The 27936-nt window shown below is 42.4% G+C and overlaps 1 protein-coding gene across 1 annotated transcript in view; it reads left to right on the plus strand.

Annotated features, from left to right (window-relative positions):
- Positions 1–27936, plus strand: part of FBXW8 (F-box and WD repeat domain containing 8) — a 118478-nt gene that overhangs the window by 47318 nt on the left and 43224 nt on the right. The window contains exon 5 of the mRNA XM_042909566.1: positions 2998–3155. Coding sequence (XP_042765500.1) covers positions 2998–3155 — 158 coding nt within the window. The remainder of the gene's footprint in view (positions 1–2997; positions 3156–27936) is intronic.

Genomic DNA, 27936 nt, shown 5'->3' on the forward strand with positions numbered 1-27936 from the left:
AGAGCAGAACAGGAGACTGGGTGGAAGCTAGTTTGGGGAGGGTTCTCTGTGCGAGGCCCAGTGATGAAGCCGTCAAGGCCTGAGGAGCTAGTGAGCTTCCTCAGTGTCCAGTGCTATTGTGGCCTGACTCTTCGAGTTGTTGGACTCACAGCTGTGAGTAAGGCCCAGCCCCTGCCCTGAGAAGCAGGCTTGTAGGTTCTTGGGGAGATGAGCAGACACACACACGCACGCACGCATGCACACGCACTCACACTCACACTTGCCATGAGAAAAAAGTCTACGTTGCTGTCATCTGGGCTAGATCACGGGGGGCTTGGGCTAGTGTGGAGGTGAAGGGAGGGAGGGAGAATGAGTATTCATGTCATCAAGTACTTTTGAGAGCTTGGCTTGTGCAGGGTTGACTTTGGGGGAGGCTCAAACTAAGGGGCTGTGAGGTGCCGAGAGGTTTGGACCGGAGTGGCATCCCTGGAAAAGGGAAGGGAGAGGACGTGGCCCCTGAACGCAGAGGGCAGTGTGTGGTGGGCGGCAGAGAGGGTATGGAGGAGCTGCCCGGTTTTGCACCAGTGATGGGACTAGTGTGGTCACTGAGGAAAGGAAGGAGTTTAGCAACAGGCTCGTTTGTGGGGAACTGAAGCCTTTCAAGGAGCACATGCATTTAATTCTAGACACATGGCATCTCAGGGTGAGTGGGACATTTTTTGTGGAGGACAGGCCCATCAGGACCCTCCACGTATTAATAGAGTGCTCTTGGTGGGGCCCTGCGTGCCCTCCCTCTCCTCCTCCCGGGAGCTGAGTGGGGGCATCCGGTTGTATTTCCCAGCTTGCTACTGGGTGTGGTCCAGCAGTTTTTCAGGTTTTGGTTTTGTGGTTTTGCCTGCAAACTATATGTGTAAAGGGACCTTGGGGCTGGAGCTCAGGCCGCTGAAACGCTCTCCTGTGGCCCCTGGTGGGGTGCACCTGTGAGACTGTGGGTGTGGGCCAGCGTACTGGTCGTCAACGGACAGGAAGCACACCTCCCAAGCACACCTCGCCCTGAAAGCCCTTCGTTCTCTGACTACCGCGTTCCCTTTCCGTGTCTCCCACTCCCCTTCTCTGTACTTCTGGGGGCGTCACCACCCTTCTCTCTTTTCTTTTTTTTAATCTTTTTTAATGTTTATTTATTATTGAGAGACAGAGAGACCGAGCATGAGTGGGGGAGGGGCAGAGAGAGGGAGACACAGAATCCGAAGCAGGCTCCAGGCTGTCAGCACAGAGCCTGACGCGGGGCTCGAACCCACAAACCACGAGATCATGACTTGAACCAAAGTCGGACGCTTAACCAACTGAGCCACCCGGGTGCCCCGCCCTTCTCTCTTTTCTGAAATGGCTCCTTCCTTCCACATGGAATGTAACCTGGAGAATCTCATCATGCACAGTCTAGACAGTCAAACACGTTATCTCTGTTGAGTGTTGCGATAGCTAAGCGAGTGGCCTCCGTCCAGGGAACGCCGGAGTTGTTGTCCGGGATGTCGTGGTGAGCCTGGTAGATCTGGCACAGTGGTGTGTGTTCTTGTGTAGGGTTCCTCATTAGGAGGGGTGATTTGGAATACTGCCCGGAAGACCTGGGAGCCAGTGGCCGTGCTTTGGCCGCGGGGATATCAATATCCGCCCTTGCTTGCTTATCGCCAGGCTTAACGACACTCGTGGAGTGAACGTTCCTATTTACTGGAGGATCAGTGGTCCTGCAGAGTTCCCTGAGTCCGATTTTAGAAAGCACGTCTCTCCTGTTGGCCCTTTACACCACGCGTACACTCCCCAGGCGCCGTCCTGCAGGGGGAGAACCGGATCTCCAACGGAGGGACTTTGTGTGACAGAATCACCTTTGAATTACATGATATGTGTATTTACTGTCAGTAGTTTGAGGGAAATCCTGCTACGTTCAGTAAACGAAGCACTCCTCTATCAGAGTGTTCTTAGTTTGTTTATTGAGAAATCTCCCATGAGAAATTGATCTGTAACGACTTCACAGATCTATCATGTGATTTCAGTAGTTAAGTAAATCTCAGAGATTATCTTGTTTGAGTGTTTATACTTTTAATGTCAGATCCAGGAAACCCTGAAGGACCTACAGCCTCAGGAGGACTGAACCTGCTTAAATTTGCCTGCCTGTCTTTGTGTTTGTGGGGGTGCATCATTAGACTCTTAAAGCATTTCTAACACACCTCCTCACAGTCGCCGTACATGTTGAATCGAACCCTCTGTGGCAGATGTAAGGAACTTGGTGTAAATACCTCGATGGCAGGCACACCACCTCATCTGGTCATTCCATTATCCTCGTATCTGTGGGGCCTGATGTCTGAGCAGCTTCTGGCCCTGCCTTGGCTTTGATGGAGAGAGTCATTTGTTGGAGTGGCAGTAGTAATAGGAGAGAGTGAGTGCTCCTGTTTTCTAAGTGGGCAAAACCGGGGAGCGTCATGCATTCGGGCAAGAGCTTTTCATGAGAAAGCAGCATTGTCTGGCTGCTAAAGGCAAGATTTAATTGTTTCAGCAAATCAATTAGTCTTTGGGGACTTTAATCAGTCAAATCTGATGCATGGATGAGGCATTAGAAAGCTCGAGCCTGTAAGACCATTAGTCCTTAGCATCTCTCTGTCTTGAGTGTATATGTGTAAACAAACACTGGGACTTCTACAAATTCCTGTTAGCCATCCCTTTGCTGGGAGAATGCAGGGTAGCAGACCCGTTACGATAGCGTAAAGGAGATCTCGACACCCAGTGTCGTAGTGTGGCGTTCTCATTGAACCGTCACCATTGTGCTGTGTCAACACGTGTTGACAGCCTTCTGTCGTCTGCTTGACATTTTCTCCTGTTGGAGTCACTCATCTAAACAACGTGGCAGGAGTGGTTCTACACCGACCAGATCTTCTTCCTCTGTTGTTTGAAGGCTCTCCCCATTTTCCCCACCACAGCCCTGCTCTCCGGTCCCCATTTGGACCCAGGTGTGCCCTTCTTTTCCAGATATACATCAGGGGACGTAAGGGTGTGGGACACCCGCACCTGGGACTACACAGCCCCTTTCCTGGACTCAGAGTATGAGGAGGACGAGCCTGGAATGCAGCCATATGTCTCCTTTGTGAGGATAAACAGCTCGCTGGCGGTAGCGGCTTATGAGGATGGTAAGTAACCGCAACCCTCCTCCCTATTAAGGAAAAAAAAAAAGCTTTACAAAAATTAAGCAGCTGTGGCCGGCTCCCCCCCGTAATCCCTGCATACATACACGTGGGCACACACACATGTGCACACACATACACCCACTCTTTGCCTTTATGTGAAGAAGTTGGCCAATAACCGTCCATGCATTAGCAGGCAGTGGAGCACAGCACCCAGTAAGACTGGTGTTTAATTCCTACTGGAGCTGGTAGACTGGGTTTCTGTGCCAGACACGAGGCTGGCCAAGCCATCTTAAGCAAATAGCTTGTTTGGTATAAAATATTAAATATACTTGGCCTACTTTTCCTTCAGTCTCTGCTCAGTCCAAAGGGAACAGGGAGAGGGAGGGATAGACAGATAATCTATTGACAAATATGGAAATAGAAAAATAAAAGTCAGTGCCTACCTTTTCCTGGCACTTCCATACCATACAAGATAATTTACGGTGATCTGTGGTCTCTCTGGGATTGATAGAATCCTTTTGTGTACAAACAACTGTGGATTTACAGAACTAGCTAGGAAAAGTCTAAAATTATATGCACCTGAGTCATGAAACACTGGTCAGTTTTGTAGCTAACAGGAATAATGATTTCGAGGGCCATGACATCCGTGTTCCTGCCTTTCATTATGTGTGAATTTGGAATCTCTAAGCTCTGTTTCCCCACTTGCCTGAAAGGTGAACCACGAAATATTTTGGAATGTTAGTGTTCATGTTGTGGCACTATGGCAAATCTTCAGAGTCAGTGGTTGGCTCAGGGACAAAACTATAGTAAAGTAGCTCATGGGCAATTTTAGATTCGTATGTCGTTTAAAAAATAGGGCTGAAGTCTTGAAAATATTTTTGATTTATTACTTTAACAACATGAACTCTGTTCTTTCAGTTTGACATTAGTAGACACCATTGGTAGATTTTTTTCAGCCTCTAGAAATTCAGCTAAGCTGTTTCTGTGGTATGTAGTATTTCCTCTATGTTTACTGAGATCCTGGATAGATAACAGAAGATCAGCTTGAGTGTGTTTGGTACTTTCCAAATTACCAATGAGGTTTTTTGTGTGTGTGGTTTAATTTTTTTAATTTTATTTATTTATTTTTAAATTTACATCCAAATTAGCTAGTATATAGTGCAACAATGATTTCAGGAGTAGATTCCTTAATGCCCCTTACCCATTTAGCCCATCCTCCCTCCCACAGCCCCTCCAGCAACCCTCAGTTTGTTCTCCATATTTATGAGTCTCTTCTGTTTTGTCCCCCTCCCTGTTTTTATCTTATTTTTGTTTCCCTTCCCTTATGTTCATCTGTTCTGTGTCTTAAAGTGCTCCTATGAGTGAAGTCATATGATATTTGTCTTTCTCTGACTAATTTCACTTAGCATAATACCCTCCAGTTCCATCCACGTAGTTGCAAATGGCAAGATTTCATTCTTTTTGATTGCCGAGTAATACTCCTTTGTATATACATACCACATCTTCTTTATCCATTCATCCATCAGTGGACATTTGGGCTCTTTCCATACGTGGGCTATTGTTGAAAGTGCTGCTCTAAACATGGGGGTGCATGTGTCCCTTCGAAACAGCACACCTGTATCCCATGGGTAAATGCCTAGTAGTGCACTTGCTGGGTTGTAGGGTAGTTCTGTTTTTAGTTTTTTGAGGAACCTCCATACTGTTTACCAGAGTGGCTGCACCAGCTTGCATTCCCGGAGGGTTTTTTAAATACAAGTATGCAAAGGTTGTAGTACAGTTAGAATCCTACAGTTTTAGAATCCTCTCCTAGCCCCCCCGCCCCCGCCACGTGCATACATGTACACCCACATTTTTCTTCAGACGGGGAAACGGGGGTCCAGAGAGGCCAACGGAGTGATTTGCGTGAGTGCATCCAGAAGTGTGAATATTGTCCCAGGCCATGCCAGGGTTGTAGTGCGCTATGTATGTAACCTGAAACACAGATGCCTGGAGGAATATGGGCACCTGATTGATTTCCACCCCCACGTTTCCTATCTTGTGAGCTTGAAAATACAGCTTGAGGAGATAGGCACGCGGGCTCCTGGTTTTGCGTCACTGGTGACAATCGTGTTTGTCCCCCTCTTCCCTGTTGCCGCACAGAAACATTGGGGAGCCACAAAGGTAGGACAGAGAGACTACTTCCTTTGGCAAATAATGGCCAAAGTGTATGTTTAAAACTTGACTTTAAAAAATACAGTTAAAATTCAAACAGAGCAAAAGTATAAAATGAAAAGAAAGCGTATCCAAAGAGAAGCTGAAGTGTTCCATCGTGCCCCCGTCTCTGTCCCTTTCACGTTTTACTCAGAGGTCCTATGCGATGTGCTTTTCTGCACCTTGCTTTTATTTTATTTTATTTTATTTTATTTTATTTTATTTTATTTATTTATTTTTTTTTAATAACATAATGACACATCTTGGTATCCTTCCACATTGGCACTTATAGGTAAACTTTTTCATCCTGTGTACTATGGCATGAAGTGGCTGTATTTATAATTTATTTATTAGAGCCCTTAATGACACACACTTGGATTGTTTATTTTTGTTATTAAAAACAGCGCTGCAAGCAATATCCTCTAACAAATATCACGATGGACTCGTGCGAGTCCAGCTATGGGGTAAATTACTAGTCATTACCGGGTTGGAGGCTACAGATGCTTTATGTTTTGATAAATACTACCAAATTGCCCTCCAAAAAGGTTCAACCAGTTAATGGTCACACCAAATAGATGAGAGTGACGGCTTCCTCATGCTGGTCTGATGGGTGGAAATGGCATTTCCCCGTTGTCTTTGTCTGCCTTCATGTGAATGCAGTGAATTTCATTGTCTTCCTTTTTCCCTGTTTTTCTGCAAATGGCTTGTTCCTGTCTGTTCCCATTTTTCTCTGGGTTCTCTTTTCTGGTTGGAAAGAAAGGGATAAGGACGTAGTCCTTGCCATGCCTACTTCAAGTATATTTTTTCAGCTTGTCAGTTTTTCTTCGGTGGACCTTATTTATGGTTTATTTTTCAAGATGGTAGTTGTACATGTGTATAATTCTAATTTTTTGAGAGAGAACGTGTGTGCAAGGGGGGGAGGGGCAGAGGTGGGGAGATAGAGAATCCCGAGTAGGCTTCATGCCCAGCACAGTACCTGACGCGGGACTCGATCTCTCAAACTGTGGAATCGTGACCTGAGTCGAAATCAAGAGCCGGACTCTTTAACCGACTGAGCCACCCAGGCACCCCTTAATTTAATTTTTTAATCCATAAATGAAGTGGGTTTCATTTTGTAGTTTAACGTCTTTGAATAAGTATACATTTTGGGGGACATAAGATGAAACAACTATAAACAGTTACACGTTTAGAAGTCTTGCTTTTACCTATTTTGTCTACTCCATTCTAAAGCAACCATATATTTTAGGATTTTGTCTGTCCTTCCAATATTTCAGCATTGTAAATATAAGCAAATATGAATATTCGTATTCCCCCCCCCTTTTTTTTAAATTTTTTTAAATGTTTATTTATTTTTTGAGAGACAGAGAGTGAGCGGGGGAGGGGCAGAGACAGAGGGAGACACAGAATCCGAAGCAGGCTCCGGGCTCTGAACCGTCAGCACAGAGCCCAACGTAGGGCTGGAACTCAGGAACTGCCAGATCATGACCTGAGCCGAAGTCGGATGCTCAACCTACTGAGCCCTTCAAGCGGCCCATTCTCCCCCTTTTTCTTAAATGAAAGCTCACATATTACTTTGTATTATTCCACACGTTGGCTTTTTTTCACTTAATGACCTGTCTTGAAAGCTTGTCCATGTCTGTATATAGAAAAACAGCTTCCTCTTTTTTTCATACCTGCACAGTATTCGATACGTACAAGGACCTTGGTTCACTGACACTGTCCGTTATTGAGGAACTGTTGTGTTGTTGCTGACCTTCTGCCATTACAGCATTGTAATGAAAGACCCTGCCTATAAGACCGTTCATGTACATGCAGGAAGGGTAGTTTCCTATAAAATTGACGAATCAAAGGGGAAATGCAAATGGGGTTTATACAATATTGCTCTGTCACCAGCAAGGTATGTAGGAATGGCTGTTTCCTCACAGTTTTTTTTTTTTTTTTTAAATGTTTATTGATTTTGGAGACAGAGCGAGAGCGGGGAAGGGGCAGAGAAAGAGGGAGACACAGAATCTGAAACGGCCTCCAGGCCCTGAGCTGTTTGTTAGCACAGAGCCTGATGGGCTCGAACCCATGAACCACAAGATCATGACCTGAGCTGAAGTCGGACGCTCAACCGACTGAGCCACCCAGGCGCCCCTATTTCCTCACAGTTTTGCCAGCAAGATGTGTTTCAGACATCTAGGTATTTTTGGTTTGATAGATCAGAAATGGTATCCAAGGGCGCCTGGCCGGCTCAGTTAGTGGAGCGTGTGTGTGACTTTTGATCTCGGGATTGTGAGTTCCAGCCCCATGTTGGGTGTAGAGATAACTGAAAAATAAAATCTAAAAAAAAAAAAAAAAAAAATGGTACCCGAATGTAGTTTCATTTTACATCTCTTAGCCTAAGAATTTTTTTCATCTTTGTACCTGTTACTTGTACCTCTTTCTAATAAGCAGGAGCTTATTTTTCATGCTTGAATTTTGGCCAATATAGAGTTCATCCTGGGACTGTATAAAATATGAATCTGAGAATTTTTTTTCTGGCATCTCTTACTAGAAAGCCCATCCCTACCTACTCACTGGTTTGAGGTGCTGCCTTTATATGTTTTTAGATGTGAGATTCTCTTAGTTCCCAGGTTTGTTTCTGGATGTTATGCTCTGTTTCTGTTGGTCTGTCTAGTTGTTTTACTTTTACACCTTCACGTTTGTCTTTCTCAGTTTCATGGCATGCTTGGGGATCAACCCTACTCTGAGGTCAGATTCAATCTATAGTACTTCCATCGTTTATGTTGAAATCTTTGGTTGGTCTCAAATTCATGTTGGTATAAGGACTATTTCTTTGGTGAGAACTCTTAGTTTTTATTTCCCTCTCACTCTGAGCTGGTTTTACCAGTCTGATTGGGATTTAACTATTCATGGGCTACACAGCTCTTTCGTTTTTTTCCCAGACCTCAGGTGGCATTGTCTTTGGTCTCACTTCAGTTTAACAGATTGACACTGTGATATTTATACCAACATATTCATGAGTAGCTACTTCTGGGCAAAGACAGATTGAAATAATCAAATGCACATTTTGATACTGTTCCTTTCCAGGAGCCGCAAACAGGCACTTCTTAGGCAAAACACGGTGAAAAGGCAATGTACCTTGTGGGGTCTGCTGTGTAGTATTTGCAACTGCCGTGCAGAAGAGAAGAATAAGATGATAGGATGAGTTCATGAACTTCAGCACCCTTGGCTGTGCCGAAGGGAGGCTCTTAGCCACTGAGGCCCTGTTGATGGTCTACACACGTATTCTCCACGGAAGGGGTCTGATCCAGAGGGGAGATGGAAGCCGCTTTGGGTGCAAGGAAGTCGTCCCTACATCCTTTTCAGCCTCCTCGCCCTGCGGGAACACTGTACACCCACCTGGGGTGTTGAGATTTGGCAAGGTGATCCACAGTTGTGATTGTTTGAATTCCAACCCACTGGCCTCATATTTCTTCTGCCTTGTTTCCGATTGTCAGCACTGGCCGTCCTCCAGTTTGATTTTACCACTAATTGTGTTGCACGTTACCGTACCGAAATGAATCAAATCAAAATGCTTTTCCTGGAGCAGTAGATAAAGCAGGCGAAGGTTCCGAGTAATGAGCAGATGCTGCTAATGCGGGGACAGTGGGGACCTTGCCAGGACTCCATCTGCTCCATGCTTGCCTGCCTCTGGCCCCGAGCCACAGCACGAGGGAAGGCGGTGTACTCGAAACCCGCTCCCCGTTCACAGAGTTTGTCTTGAAAACTCACTGTTGGGTGAGAAATGAGATGGCACCCTTCGTAGGTGCAAAGAAGTTCTCGTCTGCCCCCCTGAGTGGACAGGAGAGACACGGCCCGGTGGGTATTAGCTAGCGTGTGGAAGCCGGGCCGGGATAGCCAACAGTCGTCCTTCTGTGCCACCGCCCGGCAAGGCGGAGTGGCTTCTCCACTCGTGCGGCACTCCCGGCACAATTGTCGCAACACACACATGCTTCGTTGTCCCAGGGCTGGGGTGACTGTCATTTCTCACTTCCTGGCGCAGGAACAATGGATGGGAGTGGGTCTCTCCGGGGCCTCGGTAGGACCGTGTTTTAGTTAGGCGGCTTTGATGGAGACTGAGTGCTTTTTAAGCTTTGTTTATAATTGTATGTTTAACAAAAAAATGAATTCTTTGGTTTGCTTATGTGTCTTGTGTGTATGTTGATGGTGACATTTGAATATAATGACATAACTTGTGACTATAGTAACATACAATTACGGCCCCGCCTCCCCCCAATCAAGATAGAAGTTTTAGAAGTGGAACATTAACATGTCAGAGCATCGCTTGGGAGGTGGCTGAGACACCTGGCTGTGGATTACGGAGGATTTTTTTTTTTTTTTTTTTTTTTTTTTTTTTTTTTTTTTGCCAAGGCCTTTCTTTGCTGTTCATTTTTCTCTTCAGTTTCAGTAACTAGTTTTTGTTTGAAACCTCTGCCTACCCTTGGGTCTAGGAGTCTTCCTCAGATATTTGACAAAACAAAATGCAACCACTTTCTGACAACCCCCAAATACTGGGTATAGTCCTTTTAAAAGATAGGATACCTTGATAGACATGAACAATGAACAGTAGGAAACGCTCACATTGTCAAGTTCCTCGGAGCAGAATTAAACCCTGAAATGCAGAGTTCTGAACTGAGGTCATTCTTTTCAGTGTTGAGGGAGTATTTCTGGGGGGATTGAACTTGAAAGTGGACTGCCATCTGGCATGGGCTGGAGTGCTACATTGTGTTTCATAGACATGCCATAGGGACTGTGCATATGTAGGAAGTTTTTGAATAAAAAAAAACTTCAGGGGCTCCTGGGTGGCTCAGTCAGTAAAGCATCCAACTCTTTCTTTCTTTTTTTTTTTTTAACTTCATGTTTACTTACTTTTGGGAGACAGAGAGAGCGAATGAGAACAAGTGGGGGAGGGGCACAGAGAGAGGGAGACACAGAAACCCAAGTAGGCTCCAGGCTCTGAGCTGTCAGCCCAGAGTCCAACGCGGGGGTTGAACTCACAAACCGCAAGATCATGACCTGAGCCAAAGTTGGACGCTTGACCGACTGAGAGACCCAGGTGCCCCTAAAACATTCAACTCTCAATTTGGGCTCAGGTCATGATCTCACAGTCATGAGATTGAGCCCTATGTCAGGCTCATCTCTGGGTTGTGGAGCCTGCTTAAGATTGGCTGACTCTCTCCCTCTCAAAAAAATAAAAAATCTTTTAAAAGTTTTTCCATTTTTGGTGAGAAGAGTTTGACATTATATTGCACACTTGGTTACATATGCTTTGGGCTGAGTACATATTATAACAGGGGAGTGTTCCTCAAATGGGAATTTAGAGATCAAGTCTTGAGCAGGAGCTGCGAGATCTCTACAAAAGGTTTGTTCTGTTTAAATCTATAGTTTTATAGGAATCTAAAAAAAAAAAAGAAAAAACTGGATCCTTTGACCTTGTAACTGAACCATACTGCATGATCTCAGTGTTTGAATTTGCATTTTGTGTTCCCAGCCTGTTGGCACCAAGTGATCACATGACCTACATGCCTTGTGGTTGTTTTTCATGCTGCGGGTCCACAGGTGACTTTTTAGAAGTCTGCAATCTCTCAAATTTAAGAGACACTGGGGAGGGAAGTTCTTATGCTATAGGCACAGATTAGCAGATGATAAATTTCTAGGATAACCACACGTTTTTGAAGTTACTAATGAAAAAAACTTGAAACAATGTTTCTCATGCGGAAAGTGGCACATTAAATTTATGGGAGGAGATTTGGTGGTAATCTGATTTATTGCGTGGTTTTCCTGAAAACTGATTTTTTTTTAATGTTTATTTCTTTTGAGAGAGAGAGCACAAGCAGGGGAGGGGCAGAGAGAGGGAGAGAGGGGGAAAGAGAGAATCCCAAGCAGGCTCTTCGCTGTCAGTGCAGAGCCTGACAAGGGGCTGGATCTCACAAACTGGGAGACCACGACCTGAGCCGAAATGAAGAGACAGGTGCTCAACTGACTGAACCACCCAGGCGCCCCTGAAACCTGATATTTAGTAACACACAGTATGATGCATTAAATTCCAAGTATTTGTCCTGTCTTATTAAAGTTGAGATTAAAAATAGAAAGGAACAAAAAATAGTGCGAAGTATTTTTCCAGGGAGACAGTTGGAGACTACAGAAATAAATTGTCAAAGTTCTTAAATGTACCTAATGAAATCCAAACATTAATTTGTTGTTTTGGAGGCTGATAGATCAGCATGAAAATTTAATTTCCCTTTCAATACTTGTAATTTTGATTGTAGCATTTATTCTGTACTAAACCCTAGGGCTCTGTTAAAGCAGAAGTAAACATACTCGTGGAGTGTATTTTTGTTTTAAAAGCGAGATGTGCCCGCTTGTCTGCCATTCCAGTCAAAAGGCTGTTAGGCAAGCTGCAGTAGAGTAGGAAGGGAGCCCAGTGGGGCCAGGGACAGGTGGAGGAGGGAGTCTGAACAGTGGCCTGGCGGGTGGGGGAGGTTGGCAGCATCGAGGGAGATGGAATTAGGTAAGTATATTAAGGATCGTGGAAGCCAGTTTTCTCACTATCGGAGAAGGGAGTTACAGGCATGGAAGAGAGCGATCCAGATGAACCCTGTGGTGCTGGATTGGAATAGGAGGTGTCCGTGTGGAATTCCTGGTTTTCCATATAGATGGAGAAGCGAGTAGAGATGTACATGCGTTAGTACGTGTGTCCTAGCTTTGTTTGCTGGGAAGGTGTAAGAGCAGTAATAGTCCAGTAGCAGTGAACACTTGTAGTGCTCAGATCTTAAAAATACGAGTCTCCACTGAAAGGAATCGGGGCTGCTTGGCAAAGAGGTTGACTCCAGGGCTGGGCTAGAGAAAGAATGAAATAAGCCTGGAACATCCTACTGTACCAGGGAATATGGAAGTGCTTAAGGAATAAGGGTGACGTGTCAGAAGAACACAGAAGCTACCTTGAAGGCGTTCTCACTGGCCAGACCTGGGACAATGTGAATATCAGAATAATGCTAGTAACAGATTACAACTTACCGGACAAAATAGGAATCCTTGAGTTACACACTTAAAGTAGAATGTCACCTAACAAATACAGAAGGAATGATGGCATTAGAAAATCATTAATTGGCAGTTAGGATGATAATAATTGAGACAAAAAAAAATCTATTGATGCTACAACTAGAGATGAGAAGAAGATAAGGGATAGGATTTTACATCTCAAAGAAGCTCCCTGCCAAACACTAATTAATTACAGAGTGAGGAAAAAAAGTAACTTTGTAGTCAAGTCTGGCAGATGCCAAATTAATAAAGTGGTCAAATTCAACATCAGTAATGGGACAAATTGACATCCTGTGCTATTTAATAGAATACATTGAGACAAACACTGAATTGCCTCTGTGATATTCCAGTCAAAAAGGATATAGCCCGGTCGAATCATGAGGAAATATTAGAAGACCCAAATTGAAGGACATTCCACAGAAAGACTGATCTGACTCCTAAGAAGCTGTCAAACTCACGAAAGTGTTAAAAAAGAAAATATTCCAGGTTGAAGGAGACAAGACAAGGGAGTGCCATGTGTTATCCCAGATTGGATCCTTTTGCTATAAAGGACATTACTGGAACAATTGGAAATGGGATCTGAATAATGGGTATATAGAAGTTCTTGCAAGTTTTCTGTAATTGTCAGATTGTTTCACCGTAAGTTTAAAAAAAACAAACTAACAACTTTTGCTTCTGATTAAGATGAACTAACAGGGAGTAGATTTATTCTTCTGCCTTAAACAACCAGAAAACCAGACAGAATATGTTAAACAGTTTTCAGACATTGATCTTCTTTAAGGGATCAGAGTCTTGGACTACGTGTTTTTCAAACAAGCTTACCAACCAGAAACAGCTTACCAACTGGAAACAACCCAGTACAAGGAAAGGGAACCTGAACAGAACCTGGACCTCACTGAGTTGAGGAGACACCAAGAGGTCAAGGAAGCCAAGATGGAAAGAATTTGTGGGCCAGAGTGTCAGGGAGGAGGGAGCTGCACAAAGGGAGAACTCTGCAGATCTAAAGGGACCCCTCTGTCTTTGAGTACTGGTGTGCCCGTGTGTGAGAAGAAATACCCAAGACCAGGGAAATAACTGCCAGAAAAGGAGAAGGCAGAACAATTTTTGAAGCTCACATCGGGTTAGGAATAGTTTTCATTCCCACCAAACATCAGGGAAAGAGCTCTCTCTTCTTATAAGGCCATTGATCCTATCATGAGGGCCCCCTCTCAAGACTTAATCTAATCCCAATCACCTCCCAAAAACCCCATCTCCATATAGCATCACACTGGGGCTTTAAGCTTCCACTTGTGAATCTGAGGGGAGACAAGCATTCAGTCCATAGCTTTACAAGAAAGCTATTTTAAGTATGAAGATACAAGTAGGTTAAAAGGATGGGCAGTTATACCATGCAAGCATAAATCAAAAGAAAGCTGGAGTGGCTAAATTAATTTCAAACAAAGTAGATTTTATTTTTTTTTTAATTTAATTTAATTTTTTAATGTTTATTTTTGAGAGAGAGAGAAAGAGGTGAGTGGGCAAGGAATAGAGAGAGAGGAAGACACAGAATCCGAAGCAGGCTCCAGGCTCAGAGCTGTCAGCACAGAGCCCAATGTGGGCTTGAACTCACGAACTGTGAGATCATGACCTCAGCCGAAGTTGGACGCTTAGCCAACTAAGCCACCCAGGCACCCTAAACAAAGTAGATTTTAGAACAGGGAATATTATCAGGGAAAAAAGGGACATTTCATAGTGATAAAAGGGGTCAGTTCATCAAGTGGGTATAAAAACCCTAAATATGTATGCGTCTAATAACACAACTTCAAAATACACAAAAGCTAACCAGTGAAAGGGGAATAGACAAATTCATAATTATAGTGGAAATTTCAGGCACTTTGATTTCAGTAATTGATGCAGGTAATCAGTAATTAGTAAGGTCATAGAAGATTGAACAACATTGTCAGACAGTTTTACCTAATTGACATTTATAGAACTTTATCCGCAACAACTACAAAATACACATTCTTTTCAGGTAGATCAAGACAGACTATGTTCTGGGCCATAAAATCAGTTTCAGTAACTTTAAGACGATTGATATCTTACAAAATGTGTTTTCCCACAAAGTATGTTTTTGGACAACTACAGAATTAAAGTGAAAATAACAAAATAGCTATAAAACCTGCAAGTCCTTGGAAATTAACACACTTTCTTAATTTATTTTTTTACTTCAGTTTTGAGAGAGAGTGAGAATGGTAGAGGGGCAGAAAGAGAGGGAGACACAGTACCTGAAGCAGGCTCCAGGCTCTGAGCTGTCCCCTCAGAGCCCCATGTGGGGCTCAAACTCCTGAACGGTGAGCTCATGACCTGAGCCAAAGTCGGATGCTTAACCGACAGAGCCACCTAGGCGCCCCTGAACAGCACACTTCTAAATAACGCATGGGTTAAAGAAGAAGGACACCTGGGTGGCTCAGTTGGTTGAGCATCCAACTTCGGTTCAGGTCATGATCTCCCATTTCATGAGTTCCAGCCCTGTGTCGGGCTTGCTGCTGTCAGCGCGGAGCCTGCTTCGGATTCTCTGTTCCCGCCTCTCTCTGCTTCTCCCCCACTCATGCTCACTCGTTCTCAAAAATAAACATTAAAAAAATCAGGCAGTATTTTGAATGAAAATGAAAAACCATGTATCAAAATGTATGCAATGTAGCCAAAGCAGTGCTTAGAGGGAGATTTAAAGCAATAAATGCTTACGTTAGAAAAAAGTCTCAAGTCCATGATCTCACTTTTCACCTTAACTAGAAAAAGAGCAAATTAAAATAAGCAGGAGAAGTACAATAATAATAGGAATCCATGAAATTGAAGGGGAAAAAACACAGGAAAATCAAAACTGGTTTGTTTAAAAAAAAAAAATCAAGTTGACAAGCACTAGTCAGAATGATTAGGGGGAAAACACCCAACATCAGGAATGCAAAAGGAACATCATCACAGATCTCACAGATGTTAAGACTGCACTGAAAAATTATGAACAACTTTACACCAGTAAATTCATCCTCTTAGATGAAGTGGATAAATTGACTTTTTGAAAGACACAAGCTACCCAAATTCACTTAAGAACTAGAAAGCTTAAAATAAAATTCAAGTCCGGTGGCTTTACAGGGGTCTAAGGAAGTAATAATCCTGTATACTTTCATAAAATAGACTAGGAGGGAACACTTTTCAATGAGATCAGCATTCCCCTCATACCAAAACCAGATACGAAAAAAATAACTGGTGTATGAAAACAAGGAAACTACAGATCAATATTCCACGTGAATAGAAGTGTAAAAATGCTTAACAAAATACTGTAAAATGGAGTCCTACAATACATTGAAAGGATAATACATCATAGCCACTTAAGATTCATCCAGGGAATTTAAGGTTAGTTTAACACTTGAAAATCATTTCATTATATTAACAGATTATAAAAGAAAAACTGATCAACTCAATGAAACAGAAAAAAATATTTGACAAGAACCAATTAGTATTGATGATTAAAAACTCCTGGCTGACTGGGGTGCCTGGTGGCTCAGTCAGTTAAGCATCTGACTTTGGCTCAGGTCATGATATCATAGTTTGTGGGTTCGAGCCCCACGTTGGGCTCTGTTGACAGCTTGGAGCCTGGAGCCTGCTCTAGATTCTGTGTCTCCTTCTCTCTCTGCCCCTTCCCCGCTTATGCTCTCCCTCTCTCAAACATAAATAAACGTTAAAAATTGAAAAACAAAAAGACTCCTGGCTGAGTGACATAGAAAGGGACCTTTCGGGGTGCTTGGGTGGCTCAATCAGTTGAGTGTCCGTCTTCATTTCATTTCAGCTCAGCTCATGATTTCACAGTTTGTGGGTTCGAGCCCCATGACAGGCTCTGTGCTGATAGTGGGGAGCCTGCTTGGGATTCTCTCTTTTCCTGTCATCCACTTGTGTGTGCATGCTCTCTCTCTCAAACTTAAAAAAAAAAAAAAAAAGGGACCTTTCTATGAAAGACCTACAGCTAACTTCATAATGGTACTTTTACATAATGGTAAAAGACCAGGCTTTCTCAAAACTGGAAACATGGCAAGGGTGTCCACTTTTACTGCTGTTACCCAACACTGTACTGGAAGTCCTCCTTAGTCCACTAATGCCGGAAAAAGAAAGGGCATACAGATAGAAAAAAGTAAGAGTGGTTGTGGATAAATTGTCTTTGCATAAAATCCTAAACAGTCAACAAAAATGTCACTAGAACTTGTAAGTATCTTTAGAACTGTCACTGGAGATGAGATCACTATGCAAAAAACCAGTCGTATTCAAGTTAGCAACCAACAGTTGGAAAAACAAGCTAATTGGGATTAATTCAACAAATATTCAGCAAAATATGTGCTGAAAACTACAAAATACTGAGAGAAATTAAAGCCCAAATGAATGTGGAGACTTATGTTCATGGATTGGAAGATTGAATGCTGTTGAGATTCAGCTGTCCCCTCAATGACCTAGAGATTCAGTTCAATCCCAATCAGAATCCCTGAAGAATTTTTTTTCTTTTGATAGAAATTGATAAGCTTATTCTAAAATTTAAAATCTAAAAACGCAGAGGACCAAGAATAGCAAGGAACAATTTTGAAAAAGAAGTACAAAGTTGGTAGAGTTACCCTATCCAATTTCAAGGTTTACTGTGAAACTAGTAATCAAAACAGTGTAACAATACTGGCCTGAGGATAGACCCATAGGCCACTGGAACAGAATAAAGTCCAGAAAAACCCACCCACTGATTTTTTAATAAAAGTGCCAAGGTCATTCAATGAAGAAATGATTGTCTTTTCAACAAATGATGTTGAAACAAGCAGATAGCTCTATTCCTTTTTATCCCTGCGGTGAACCTCTACTTCATGCTATCTACAAGTGAACTCAAATGGATTATATAGACTTAAATATAAAATTTTCGGACAAAAAGTAGAAAAATCTTTGTGAGCTTGGCTGGGCGAAGATTTCTTAGGACACAGAAAGCACAAATTGTAAAATAAAAAAAAAAAAATGTTAGACTTCATCAAGTAAAAACCTTTGATCGTGAAGATACTAAGAAAATGAAAAGGCAAGCTACAGATTGGCCGAAAACATTTGCAAAACACATCTGATATAGGACTTACATCTAGAATATATGAAGAACATTTATAGTTCAAATATAAGAAGACAGCCTATTAAAAGTAGGAGAAGGTTTGGATAGACCTTTCAGAGAAGACCTATAAATGGAAAGTAAACACATGAAAAGATGCTCAGCACCATTAATCGTTAGGGAAATGTGAATTAAAACCATTATGAAGTATACTGTTGCCCATAATACACCGGCTTTAAAAGACCGGTAATACCACATGTTGGTGAGACTGGTGGAGTTGGCACTTTCCTTGCTGGTGGGAATGCAAAATGGCGCAGCCACATGGGTAAACAGGTTGACAGTTTCTTACAAAACTAAACACAAACTAGCCAGATGACCCGAGCACTCCCACTCCTGTATTATCCAAGAGAATGAAACCTATGTTCACACAAAAACTTGTCCTTGAATATTTATAGAATTTTATTTTTTTTAATATAATTTATCAAATTGGCTGACATACAGTGTGTATGGTGTGCCCTTGGTTTTGAGGGTAGATTAGTTCATTGCTTACATGCTATAACATTTTAATCATGGTAGCTCCAAACTGGAAGCCACGTAGATCAATATTAACCGATGAATGAGTAGCTGTATTGTAGTACATCCAAAGAATAGGCCATTGCTCGTCAATTTTAGACGACAAACTACAGATACATGCAACAATACAGATAGATCTTAGTAGCGCTAATGCTAAGTAAAAGAAGCCAGCCACAAAAGAGTACCTACTATATAATTCTGTTTATGTGGAATTCTAGAAGAAGCAAAACTATGACAGAAAGCAAGTGAATAGTTGCCAGGGGAAGGTGACTGTCAAAAGTGTGGTGGAAATACTCTGTTATGATTGGGTGGTGGTTCCGGGACCATAAATATTTGTCTGTTCCTATCCAATAGTGCACTTATTAAAGTTGATGAGGTTTTTTTACATGTAGGTTAGAACTACATGATTTTTTAACATATTTTTAAAAGACCAAAAAGTCCCATTTCAAGATTTTCTACAATATAGTTGGTGCTACTCTTGGGAAGTTTCGTTTTGTTGGTTTTTGCTCATCAGGAAAGGTCAGGATTCTGAAATGTGTTAGAGTCCAAGGACAAGAGTGCTTTCCATCTCGGTTCTAGAGTTGAGTGTTTGACAGCAGAGAATTCCCCTGGTGGCTCATGGCCACCAGAACACGTTTAGTGATTGAAGTTTTTGTTGTGTCTTTAACAATAATCTTTCGTGAAGAAATCTGGACCTATTTTCAAAGAAATACAAAGTAATATTGTATTTATGGGATCATAGTATAGTTGTAGCAGGCATGGCCAAAAAATAGTGGCTATATGTACCTGGAATTGTTCCTCTTTCTCTGTGTTTAACTCTGCTCTGAAATAGGACTTAAAACCCAGGATCATGCGATATTACAAAAAAAAAAAAAAAAATTCCTGGATAAGCAACTCTCCTCAATTCTTTATTCCAAGGCCATGGAAGACTTTTCTGCATATTTTAAAGAGCTTATGACCTTTGAGGCAAAGACCTGGCTTTTATTCTAATTCCTAAGAGTTGTAGGCATGCATTGTGCTACCCTAGTAACAATAAGCACAGCTAGTGCCCAGATCTTGGTCTCTAAATATCATTAATTCTTCAGTGAGTGGAACCAGTGCTAGGAGAGACCAATACAAGATGAGTCTGGAACATCTTGTGGGACCAGAAAGTAAGGGTGGTCCAAAGGAAAAAAAAAAGTGGGTAAGATGGAAGGAGGAGGTTCTCTTTATAGGAAAATGGAAACAAACTGGAGCTCCTTCCCAATGGCAAAATCAGGGGCAGTTCAAGCAACAAAATAGGATATTAATGGATTGTAACCTATAGAATAAAGTAAATATCCACGAGTCCATGCCAGTATAAATAAACAGTTAAATAAATAAGCAAGGGAGAAGAGTCAGCTCTTTTTTACAATAGCATTTCAATTAATGAATTTCTCTATGTGGAGGAGTGATGAAAATAGAAACTCATTTGGCAAGTGCTAGAATAATTCTTACAGGCAAGAATCAATGGATGCTAAAATTGGTATGATGAAAAACAGGATATGGTGAATAATGAGAAATTGACATCATGTACCTCCTGATTCACTGAAAAGGCACGTTACTTCTGTGCTACTTATGTCAAAAAATGCATAACCTGATTTTAACCATGAGTAAACATTAGACAACTGAGAGATCTTCTATAAGATACATGGTCAGTACTTTTCAAGTGTCAGGGACAGGAAGGACAAAGATAGATTGAGGAATTGTCTCAGAGCAAGGAGACATGACAAATGCAACATGGAATTCTGAATTGGATCCTGGACGGGGGGGGGGGGGGGGTGGGGGGAAGGATTTTGGTGAACCACTTCATGAAATGGAAATAAGGTCTATAGGCTAAACATCTTGTATCAATGTTAATTTCCTGGCTTTGATCATGTTCCTGTGGTTATGTAATATGTTAACATTGGGGAAGCTGGGTGAAGGGTCAACTGTAACTCCTTGTATGATTTTTAGAGCTTTTTGTAAGTCTCAAATATTTCAAAATTGAAAAATCATTAAACAAGGTAAAATTTTTCTCATAGCAACTTAAAATTCCATGTATATATATGCTAACTGATTACTCAGGAAAAAAAAAAATGTGCCTGACCGTTTTCTTTTTCGCTGAATTGGGAGCCTGATATTCGATGAGATTAGGACCTAGGTTCTTCTGGTGGTGATTCTACAATTAAGGATTCTCCACACACTTTGTGTCTGTATCTTGCTATTTATCTTTGGGCTATTCTTTCCCCCTTTTATTTAATGCATGATGGTATGAGTGATATTTCATTTCCAAAGAATACTTTTTAAAGAATGATATAGCCATTTTATTTTATTATTTAAATTTTTTTTTCACCTTTATTTATTTCAGAAGTGAGACAGTGTGTGAGCGGGGGAGGGACAGAGAGGGAGGACACAGAATCTGAAGCATAGCCATTTTATTTTAAAATGTCAGTATTTAGCAGTATGCCAGAAGTTAGGGTTTTTTTGTGTGTTTTTTGTTTTTTGGGGTTTTTTTTTTGCCACTACACGATAAACAAGATTTTTCGGTTTTATATGTAAGATATGAAAGGGAGACCTGATTTGCCAAAATAATTTTAGGGGGATAAACAAAAAAGTCTGAAGACCACTAGTCTTTAAGGCAGGTGGATCCATGGGTCTGGAGTTCAGAGGAGAATCTGTATAGGGCTGTTGTAATCCACACCTGCCCCTGTCTTGTCCCCCAGGGAGCACCTAGGGACATGGGGGCGCCCCAGCTTAAACATTCTTGGCCCTCCTGGCAAAACCCATCCACATGCAGGGAGATTTGCGTTGGGGGTTTCAGATGCCTAAGTGAAATGTGAGATCATCTGCTGTTCCCTTTCTCCTTCTTGTTTGGCGTAACTCAGAGTTGACTACAGTGGCGCCATAATCTACATCTTTGATTTTTTCTACTTTTCCTTTGAGCCATGTAATACTTTTATTGAAAGAGAATTCATTGATAGTATGATTTCAGGATATTTCGAGGGCTTGGAAGGGGATTTCCAAAACCTGCAAAATGTCATCGCTGGAATTTCCATTGCAAATCTGTTCTGAGACTACACTAAGTTCGGAGCGTAGCTCCTGAAAACTTTTGCAAAATACAAGTTCTGTGTCTTCACTTTTGTCAGTGATAGCTTTTCAAATTATTTTTAAGAATCCTTTTATTGTAGCAAATTCAAAATACACAAAATTGGGGAGAATAGGGTGATGAATCCCCATGTACCCATCATTCTGCTTCAGTAGTCCTGAGCGTTATCTTAAATCACACATTTCTAAATATTATATAGTTCTGTCACTTAGCACATGAGTGGAACTGTTTTTGAAGATAGACCTATTTGCCTTTTAGTAACAAATAAACTTTTTGAAAAGAGAAAGAACAAGGAGATTAAGACTTACCCTGGGCTACTCTTGGCCTGGGCTCTCTTGCGCCTGTCTGGTCAGGAAAGTGGTGGCGATGTTGCGTACTCCTTTGGAGTTTAATTCACCTTGACCTATCACTGAGTCAGAAGTAGAATTTGTATGTCAGAGTTAAATGTTGATTATAAAATTATGTGGACCGTGATTGGGAAAAGTGAAAAAAATCTCATCACAAATCATGTTAATATTTATAAAGATATGTATACACATTATAATAAAATTTTGGAGATAGTATAACATGTAGAAAAAATTCAAATTGTCCCAAAGGATGTGTAGTGAAGAATAAGTGTTCTTTCTCTACCCACCACCACTGTCCCGACTGCCCAGTACCATAGTCTGTGCGCTGGAGGCATCACCTAGCACCACTGTCTGATGGACTCTTCAAAATATATTCCAGATTATGTTTATATTGCTCCGTTATAGTGTAGGAAGACACCGGCTGGAGCTGGCAGGGTTGGTGGCTGCGTGCATAGTGATGTCTCTTTCGCACTCTCTGCCTCCTTGGCACTTCCCCTTGTAGAACACCTGGTCCGGATGCTTCCCCATGAATCTGTTTTTCCTTGGACTCCGTTAACTCTGAATTCTTCTACGGAGTCACATTGTCCTATCTTACGATCTGTTATTTGATTCCTTTTCAACTTACTGTCTTTTCTCATTTTTTATTTTTAAAATGTTTTTCTTCTGCTTTGAACCTGAGACTCCTAACTATATTCCTCTTGCTTTCTTCTTGACTCTCTTTCTGCTTTGGTGATCTCTCATCCGGTCGCTGATCTGTTGTGCCTAACCAGCCACTTGATCGGTCCACGAGCCCATTCAGATTCTCGTCAGTCCGAAGTACAGCTTCCAGAATGCTTCCTATGCGTTGTTTTTCTCCACATCACAGGGTTCAAGTTTAGAGTTGTGTTCGGCTGCAGCGTTGAGGATGAACATGCACGGTAGACGCTTTGTCCTATTCCAGACCTTCCGTACTGAGCACTTCAACATGACCCTTGTTTGCACTGATATTAACCTCCCTGGCCACCTCTTCCGTAAAAGCAAAATTTATTTTCTCCTTTCAGACTCATGCCACCTTTACACCTCTGGCCTCTATCTCATAGTGCTGTTGTATGGACTTGATGAATGAGGCAGTACACAGTTAGTGAATGCAATGGGTAGATCTCAAATTTTTGTTAAAATGCTTTTTCTCTTGTCAAGGAGTTTTTTTGGCTCCTGTTTATTTATAGGCAAGTGTTTACGGGGTGGAAATTGAAGTTACAAGCCGTTTTTAAAAACAGTTTCATTCACTGTTCTCTGAACTGCAGTTAGATGACCCTGCCTACGTAACTACAGCAGTGCCCCCTTATCCGTGATTTCAGTTTCTGCAGCTTCAGTTACGCGCAGCCACTGTGGTCTAGAAGCGGGAGGGGGGGGGTCCTCGGTCAGTGGTAGCCTAACGCTGCCTCATGCACATCGTTCCATCTCTTCACGCAGGTGTGTTATTATCGCACATCATCGCAAAAAGAGGGATGAGTTCATTTCAATAAGATACTTTGAGAGAGAGACCACATTCACATGACTTTTGAAATCACAATATAGTGTTATAATTGTGCTATTTTATTGTTGACCTCTTACTGTGCTTTTTTTTTTTTGTTTCTAAATTAAACTTTATCAAAGGTATGTATGTAAAGGAAAAAACATAGTACCTAGCGGGTTTGGAACTGTCCATGGTCAGGCATGTCCTGGGGATCTTGAAACGTATCCCCCACAGGTAACGGGGGGGTCGATTACTGTGGTCAGAAACTGCCCTACGCCTCAGGTGTTTACTGTCCAAGCTCAAGAGGGTAGGAGCTCATGGCTACGATAAGTTCTAATCAAGGAAGCACTAAAGACCACAAGACACTCTGTGGTTTAAGAAGTGACCAGTCTGTGACTTTCTAAACTGTCAACCTGTTTTAAATTTTAATGGTGCTTGAAAAAGATCAAAGGGGAGGGGGCAGGGCCAGTTGTGTGTGGTGTGTTTCCCCACCCCTCCCCCCCAAAACCAGTTCAGCAGTTATTTACCTTTCAAGCAATTAACATAATTACCATTATGCTAAAAAGTAATTTTGGAAAGTTCTGCCCTGAGCTCTTACGACCCCACCGGGACAGTTTTAGTTGGGACTTATCTTTTTGATGGAAGCCTAATTGCAATTTTGGCTTTGTGCACACAAACAGAAGCAGCTAATTGTTTAGGCAAATAGCAGATTAATTTAAATATGCATCCCTAATAAAACAAAAATGGTATCCATTATGGTCCTTGTTCCCATGACGAGGAATATAAATATTCTGTGCAAGTACCATTAGGCGGAGGTCTTAAGGATTGTCGACATTATTTCACAGTGGTAGCACTTTCCTGATATCGAGTAATCTTTACAAAAGCTCACATAAATCAGTTTAAACTCATTTAGATCCCATTTCCACTATGTGCAGTTTCATTACCACACTCTGGCTGGCCTCCTCCGGGAGGTGGGAGGGGCATGTCGCAAACTGGCATGGGTGCCCACCACAGCTGCTGAGCAGGCTTTGTGTCTCCTCAGAAGACTGGCCATCGTTACTCATGTCATTGTTAACAACCGTTCCCCGGTCTAGGGTGAGCTCCGAGTTCCTTCCGCCCTGCTGCCGCTTGTCAGAGCCCCACTCCCGTCTCCTCGATTGGGCCGAGGGCCCTCACTCATTGTGCTCTTCCAGATTTTTTGACAGACCCTTTTTCTTCTTTCGTCTGCATCCGTTTCATATTTCTCGTGAATGAAGTCGTGTTGTCGTGAGGCTGGCACTGGCTCAGAGTTGAACATCCTTCATCCAGCTCTTGAGGTTTCGTCAGGGAGAAAGAAAGACCTCTGCTGTCCTTTTAGTTTTCCCGGTGTGGGGCAAATAAATGGGGGCCGTGAGCTCTGGCGCTTAGGGATCATGGCTTGTTCAGGAAATGATGGCAGTGACCTGCTTTTTAAGTCACTACTGAGGAACTAACTACACAGATCCTCCCTTTGCATTTGCTAAGACATTTTCTCTTGTTTTCCCCTGGCCTGACTTGCAGGATAAGTGTAGTAGACACTTTTGGGGTGTCTCCTAACCCCAGTGAACCTCCTTAGCCCCCGTAAGGGTAGGCACGTTCACAGTGAGTATTTGCATTAGTCTTTGGCCTCGGTTGGACGAGGGTGGGAACCGTAGGCCCGGGGGCAGCTAATTCATGGATTGGGATGAGCCATTTGGGCCTCACACATTTAGTCTGGGTTCTGTGCTTGGATTAGAAGACTCTGCAGACTGGGGAAGAGCGACAGCTGGTTTGTGGGGGAGACAGAAGAATGAAAACAGCTGCACAGAGAGGCACACAGAACACATGCCCTGCCTTGGTTCTGAATGTCTTCCTAGTCCCTGCTTCAGATTCCTTATGATCTCCAGCTGTACTTCTTGCCTTTGGGTTCCATGAAATAGCCCCATTCCCTCCCAGCCCATTTCCCTTTTGTGTTTGAGTTGCGGTGGATTTTTGTTTCTTAGAACCAGATGTCCCTTGCTAAAACGTAAGACAAACATTTGGCAAACCTTTATTGACAGCCACATTGTCAGTGACGTTCTGAATTCACTGACATAGGCGATATGGAAGAAAAAGGACACAGTTCTGACACTTGAGAGGTCCACACAGTATCAAGAGCCAAATCCATATCATTATTGTTTCTGTGATATAAAATTTGGCCTTTTGAATGAATTTCTATCAGATTTTTAAAAATTATCACTTGTTTGACAAGTGACTCTATTTGGTTCTGACAGGCATTGGCTACTTACTTCTTAATGTCACGTGATGGTTATGCATCCAGTTCAGCTTGAAGTGTCTAGAGAAATTAGCTGCCCCTTCTTTGGGGATATTAAAATAATTTTATGGCATGATAAAAAGCATATCCATTTTCCCATTGTACTTTGTGTCTTCTGTTATGTGTTACATTTTGGTCATTAAAAAGTTTGTTTCTCTCAGGTGCAGGTTTTGTGAGAATAGGAGTCCTATCCTTTCTGTCTGCCCCCAAACGAGATGCTTGGTAGATGCCACGAGAATATTCACTGCATGCAGTCAGTGACTTTCTTGTTTTATTTTGTCTTATTGCCGCAGTTTCCCGACTACCTAGAACAGTGGCTGGCCCAAAGCCGGGGCTCAGTAAATACTTGATTGTACTATTACATCGATTCCCTTTTGACTAAATGTTGGTTAACGTGGGTGACAGTCAGCTACAATATTAGAAGACATTATTATAATTCAGGTATTCGTAGTTCAAGTCCCTGCAGTTTTGAGGTTGTAAGAGTAGCCACGATGTAACTACTAACGAATAGATTGATCATTTATAAAACTAGCTTCCACCCAAACATCTCTCCCCATTCGCTGCTGAGTCTGTTCCTGCCCACCTTGCCCGGGTGTTTTTGGGTCAAGTGTCCAGCAACACAGTTGCAAAGTGAAATTGCAAATCTTGCAAAAGCTGCAGGATTTAATGTTAAAAGTGATATTGGAAGAGCCCCAGATGCGGTAATTACATGGGTGAGTATACGTGGCTTTTTTTTTTCTTACTATTTAAGTCCTTTTTTAAAGATTAATTGCCTGCTGATGCAAAAGTAATAATGTACATGGGGTTCATCACACACATAGAAACGAAAAGCCTGACAACAGTGGCACAAAGGCTGGGGGGCAGGAAATGGAAGTGTGTGGCAGTGAAGCTCGCCCTCTTCACATGAAGTGGGGCAGTGTCACTGGAGGGTAGACCGGTAAGTTAAAGATGAATGCTAAAATGCTGACGCATTTGGGCTAAAATAACACAACAAGAGTTTGGGCCAATGAGCCAACAGGGGAACGCAAATGGAATAAACACGTACTCGGTTGAAGCAGATACTCCATCTAAAAGCAGGCAGAAAAAGAGAAAAAGGGAACACAGAACAAATGGGACAAATAGCAAAATGGTAGGAAAAACCCATTCCTGCGCATAACCGCATTAAAGGAAATAGTCTACACACTCCAGTTAGAAACAAGCCCAAGTATATATGCTGTCGACAAGAAACTCATTTCAAATGTGAAGACACAAGGCAAAGAGAAAGGACAGAAAAATATATACAGTGCTAACACCAATCAGGAGAAAGCTGGAATGCCTGTATCCATAGCAGACAAAGAAGATCTCAGAGCAGAGAACACAACCAGGGGTAAAGAGGGACATTTCACACAACGAAGGGTCAATTCGTTCAGAGGACGTGACAGTTTCAGATGTTCACACATGTAAAAGTGGTCTTGGAGGACTGTGCTGTCGACAAGGAAGGGGCTGACAAGGTTTTATATGCTCAGTAGTTGAAGGGAGTAGAGAGAGTTGATAAAGACGCCGACGCTGTAGGAGTCCAGAAAAGAATGTGGCCATTAAATTGAGGGAACCCTAGAATATATTTTCCAAAAAGACCTTTCTTAGGATGGCTCTGTGAAGCTCAACCTCGCAGCAGAGGATATTTTATTGCACAAGATTCTGTTGGAATAGTGATGCCGACAAAACCGAGTAGTTGATTAATAATGAAAAATGTGTTTATAGATAAACTCCATGTGTGCTTAGAGTGAGCCGTGGTTGAGTAACTTCCACATTTGGCAGAATCCAGGCAAGTTTACGTCATTTGCTCGTGGAGCTCATGGTTATTTTATGCACTTGGAGAGGCAGCCGCACATCCCGCACTTTCCCAGCATAATTCCAGCCCAGCCTCATCACATACCAAGTGGCTTTGGACCAGTTGTTTAACCACTCGGAGCTTCTGTTCTCTTTTGTAAATGAGGATAATGATGTTCCTCCCAAAATGGAAGTGAGCACTCAATGAGAGGAGACAAATGAAAATGTCTCACTCTCAAAAGCTCTGTGAAAATTGCAAATTTTGTTTCTCTCGTGACTGTTTATTGTGACGTCTCCGAACAAAGGCAAACACACACAACGCAGAAGTGCTTGGAGGAGGCACGTCTTGGACTATGCCTGTCTCCTGTTGAATGTGTATTCAGCGTTTTCTGCAGCGTCTCTGTTTCTTCTGAGAGTGGGGGGGACTTGCCAAAAGATTTGCCAGGGGAATGTGTCGTGGAGCCGTGTGTGACCCGCGGGTCCCCTTGGTTTATCGTAATTCTTAGAAAAGAACGCTGTTTTACGTCTGAAGCGACATTTAACTTGAAGAAAGCTCCGCTTCTGTTTGTCATCACCTACCTAGCCTGCTGGCGGTTTCCAAGTCTTTGCAAAGCAGCCCACGTGCATTACTTTCTTCTGACTGTATTTATTTAGTACTGAATGATGCTTTATGGTAAGATCCTAAGTTCAGAGCACTTGGGTTGCCGAGAGAAGAAACGCGAAAGAGCTTTATCTGTTTTGGGTAATAGGAAGTTGTAGGAAGTAGCATTAGATTTTTGGAGGAGCAACAGAG

Source organism: Panthera leo, chromosome D3, assembly GCF_018350215.1.
Source record: "Panthera leo isolate Ple1 chromosome D3, P.leo_Ple1_pat1.1, whole genome shotgun sequence".
Taxonomy (NCBI): domain Eukaryota; kingdom Metazoa; phylum Chordata; class Mammalia; order Carnivora; family Felidae; genus Panthera; species Panthera leo.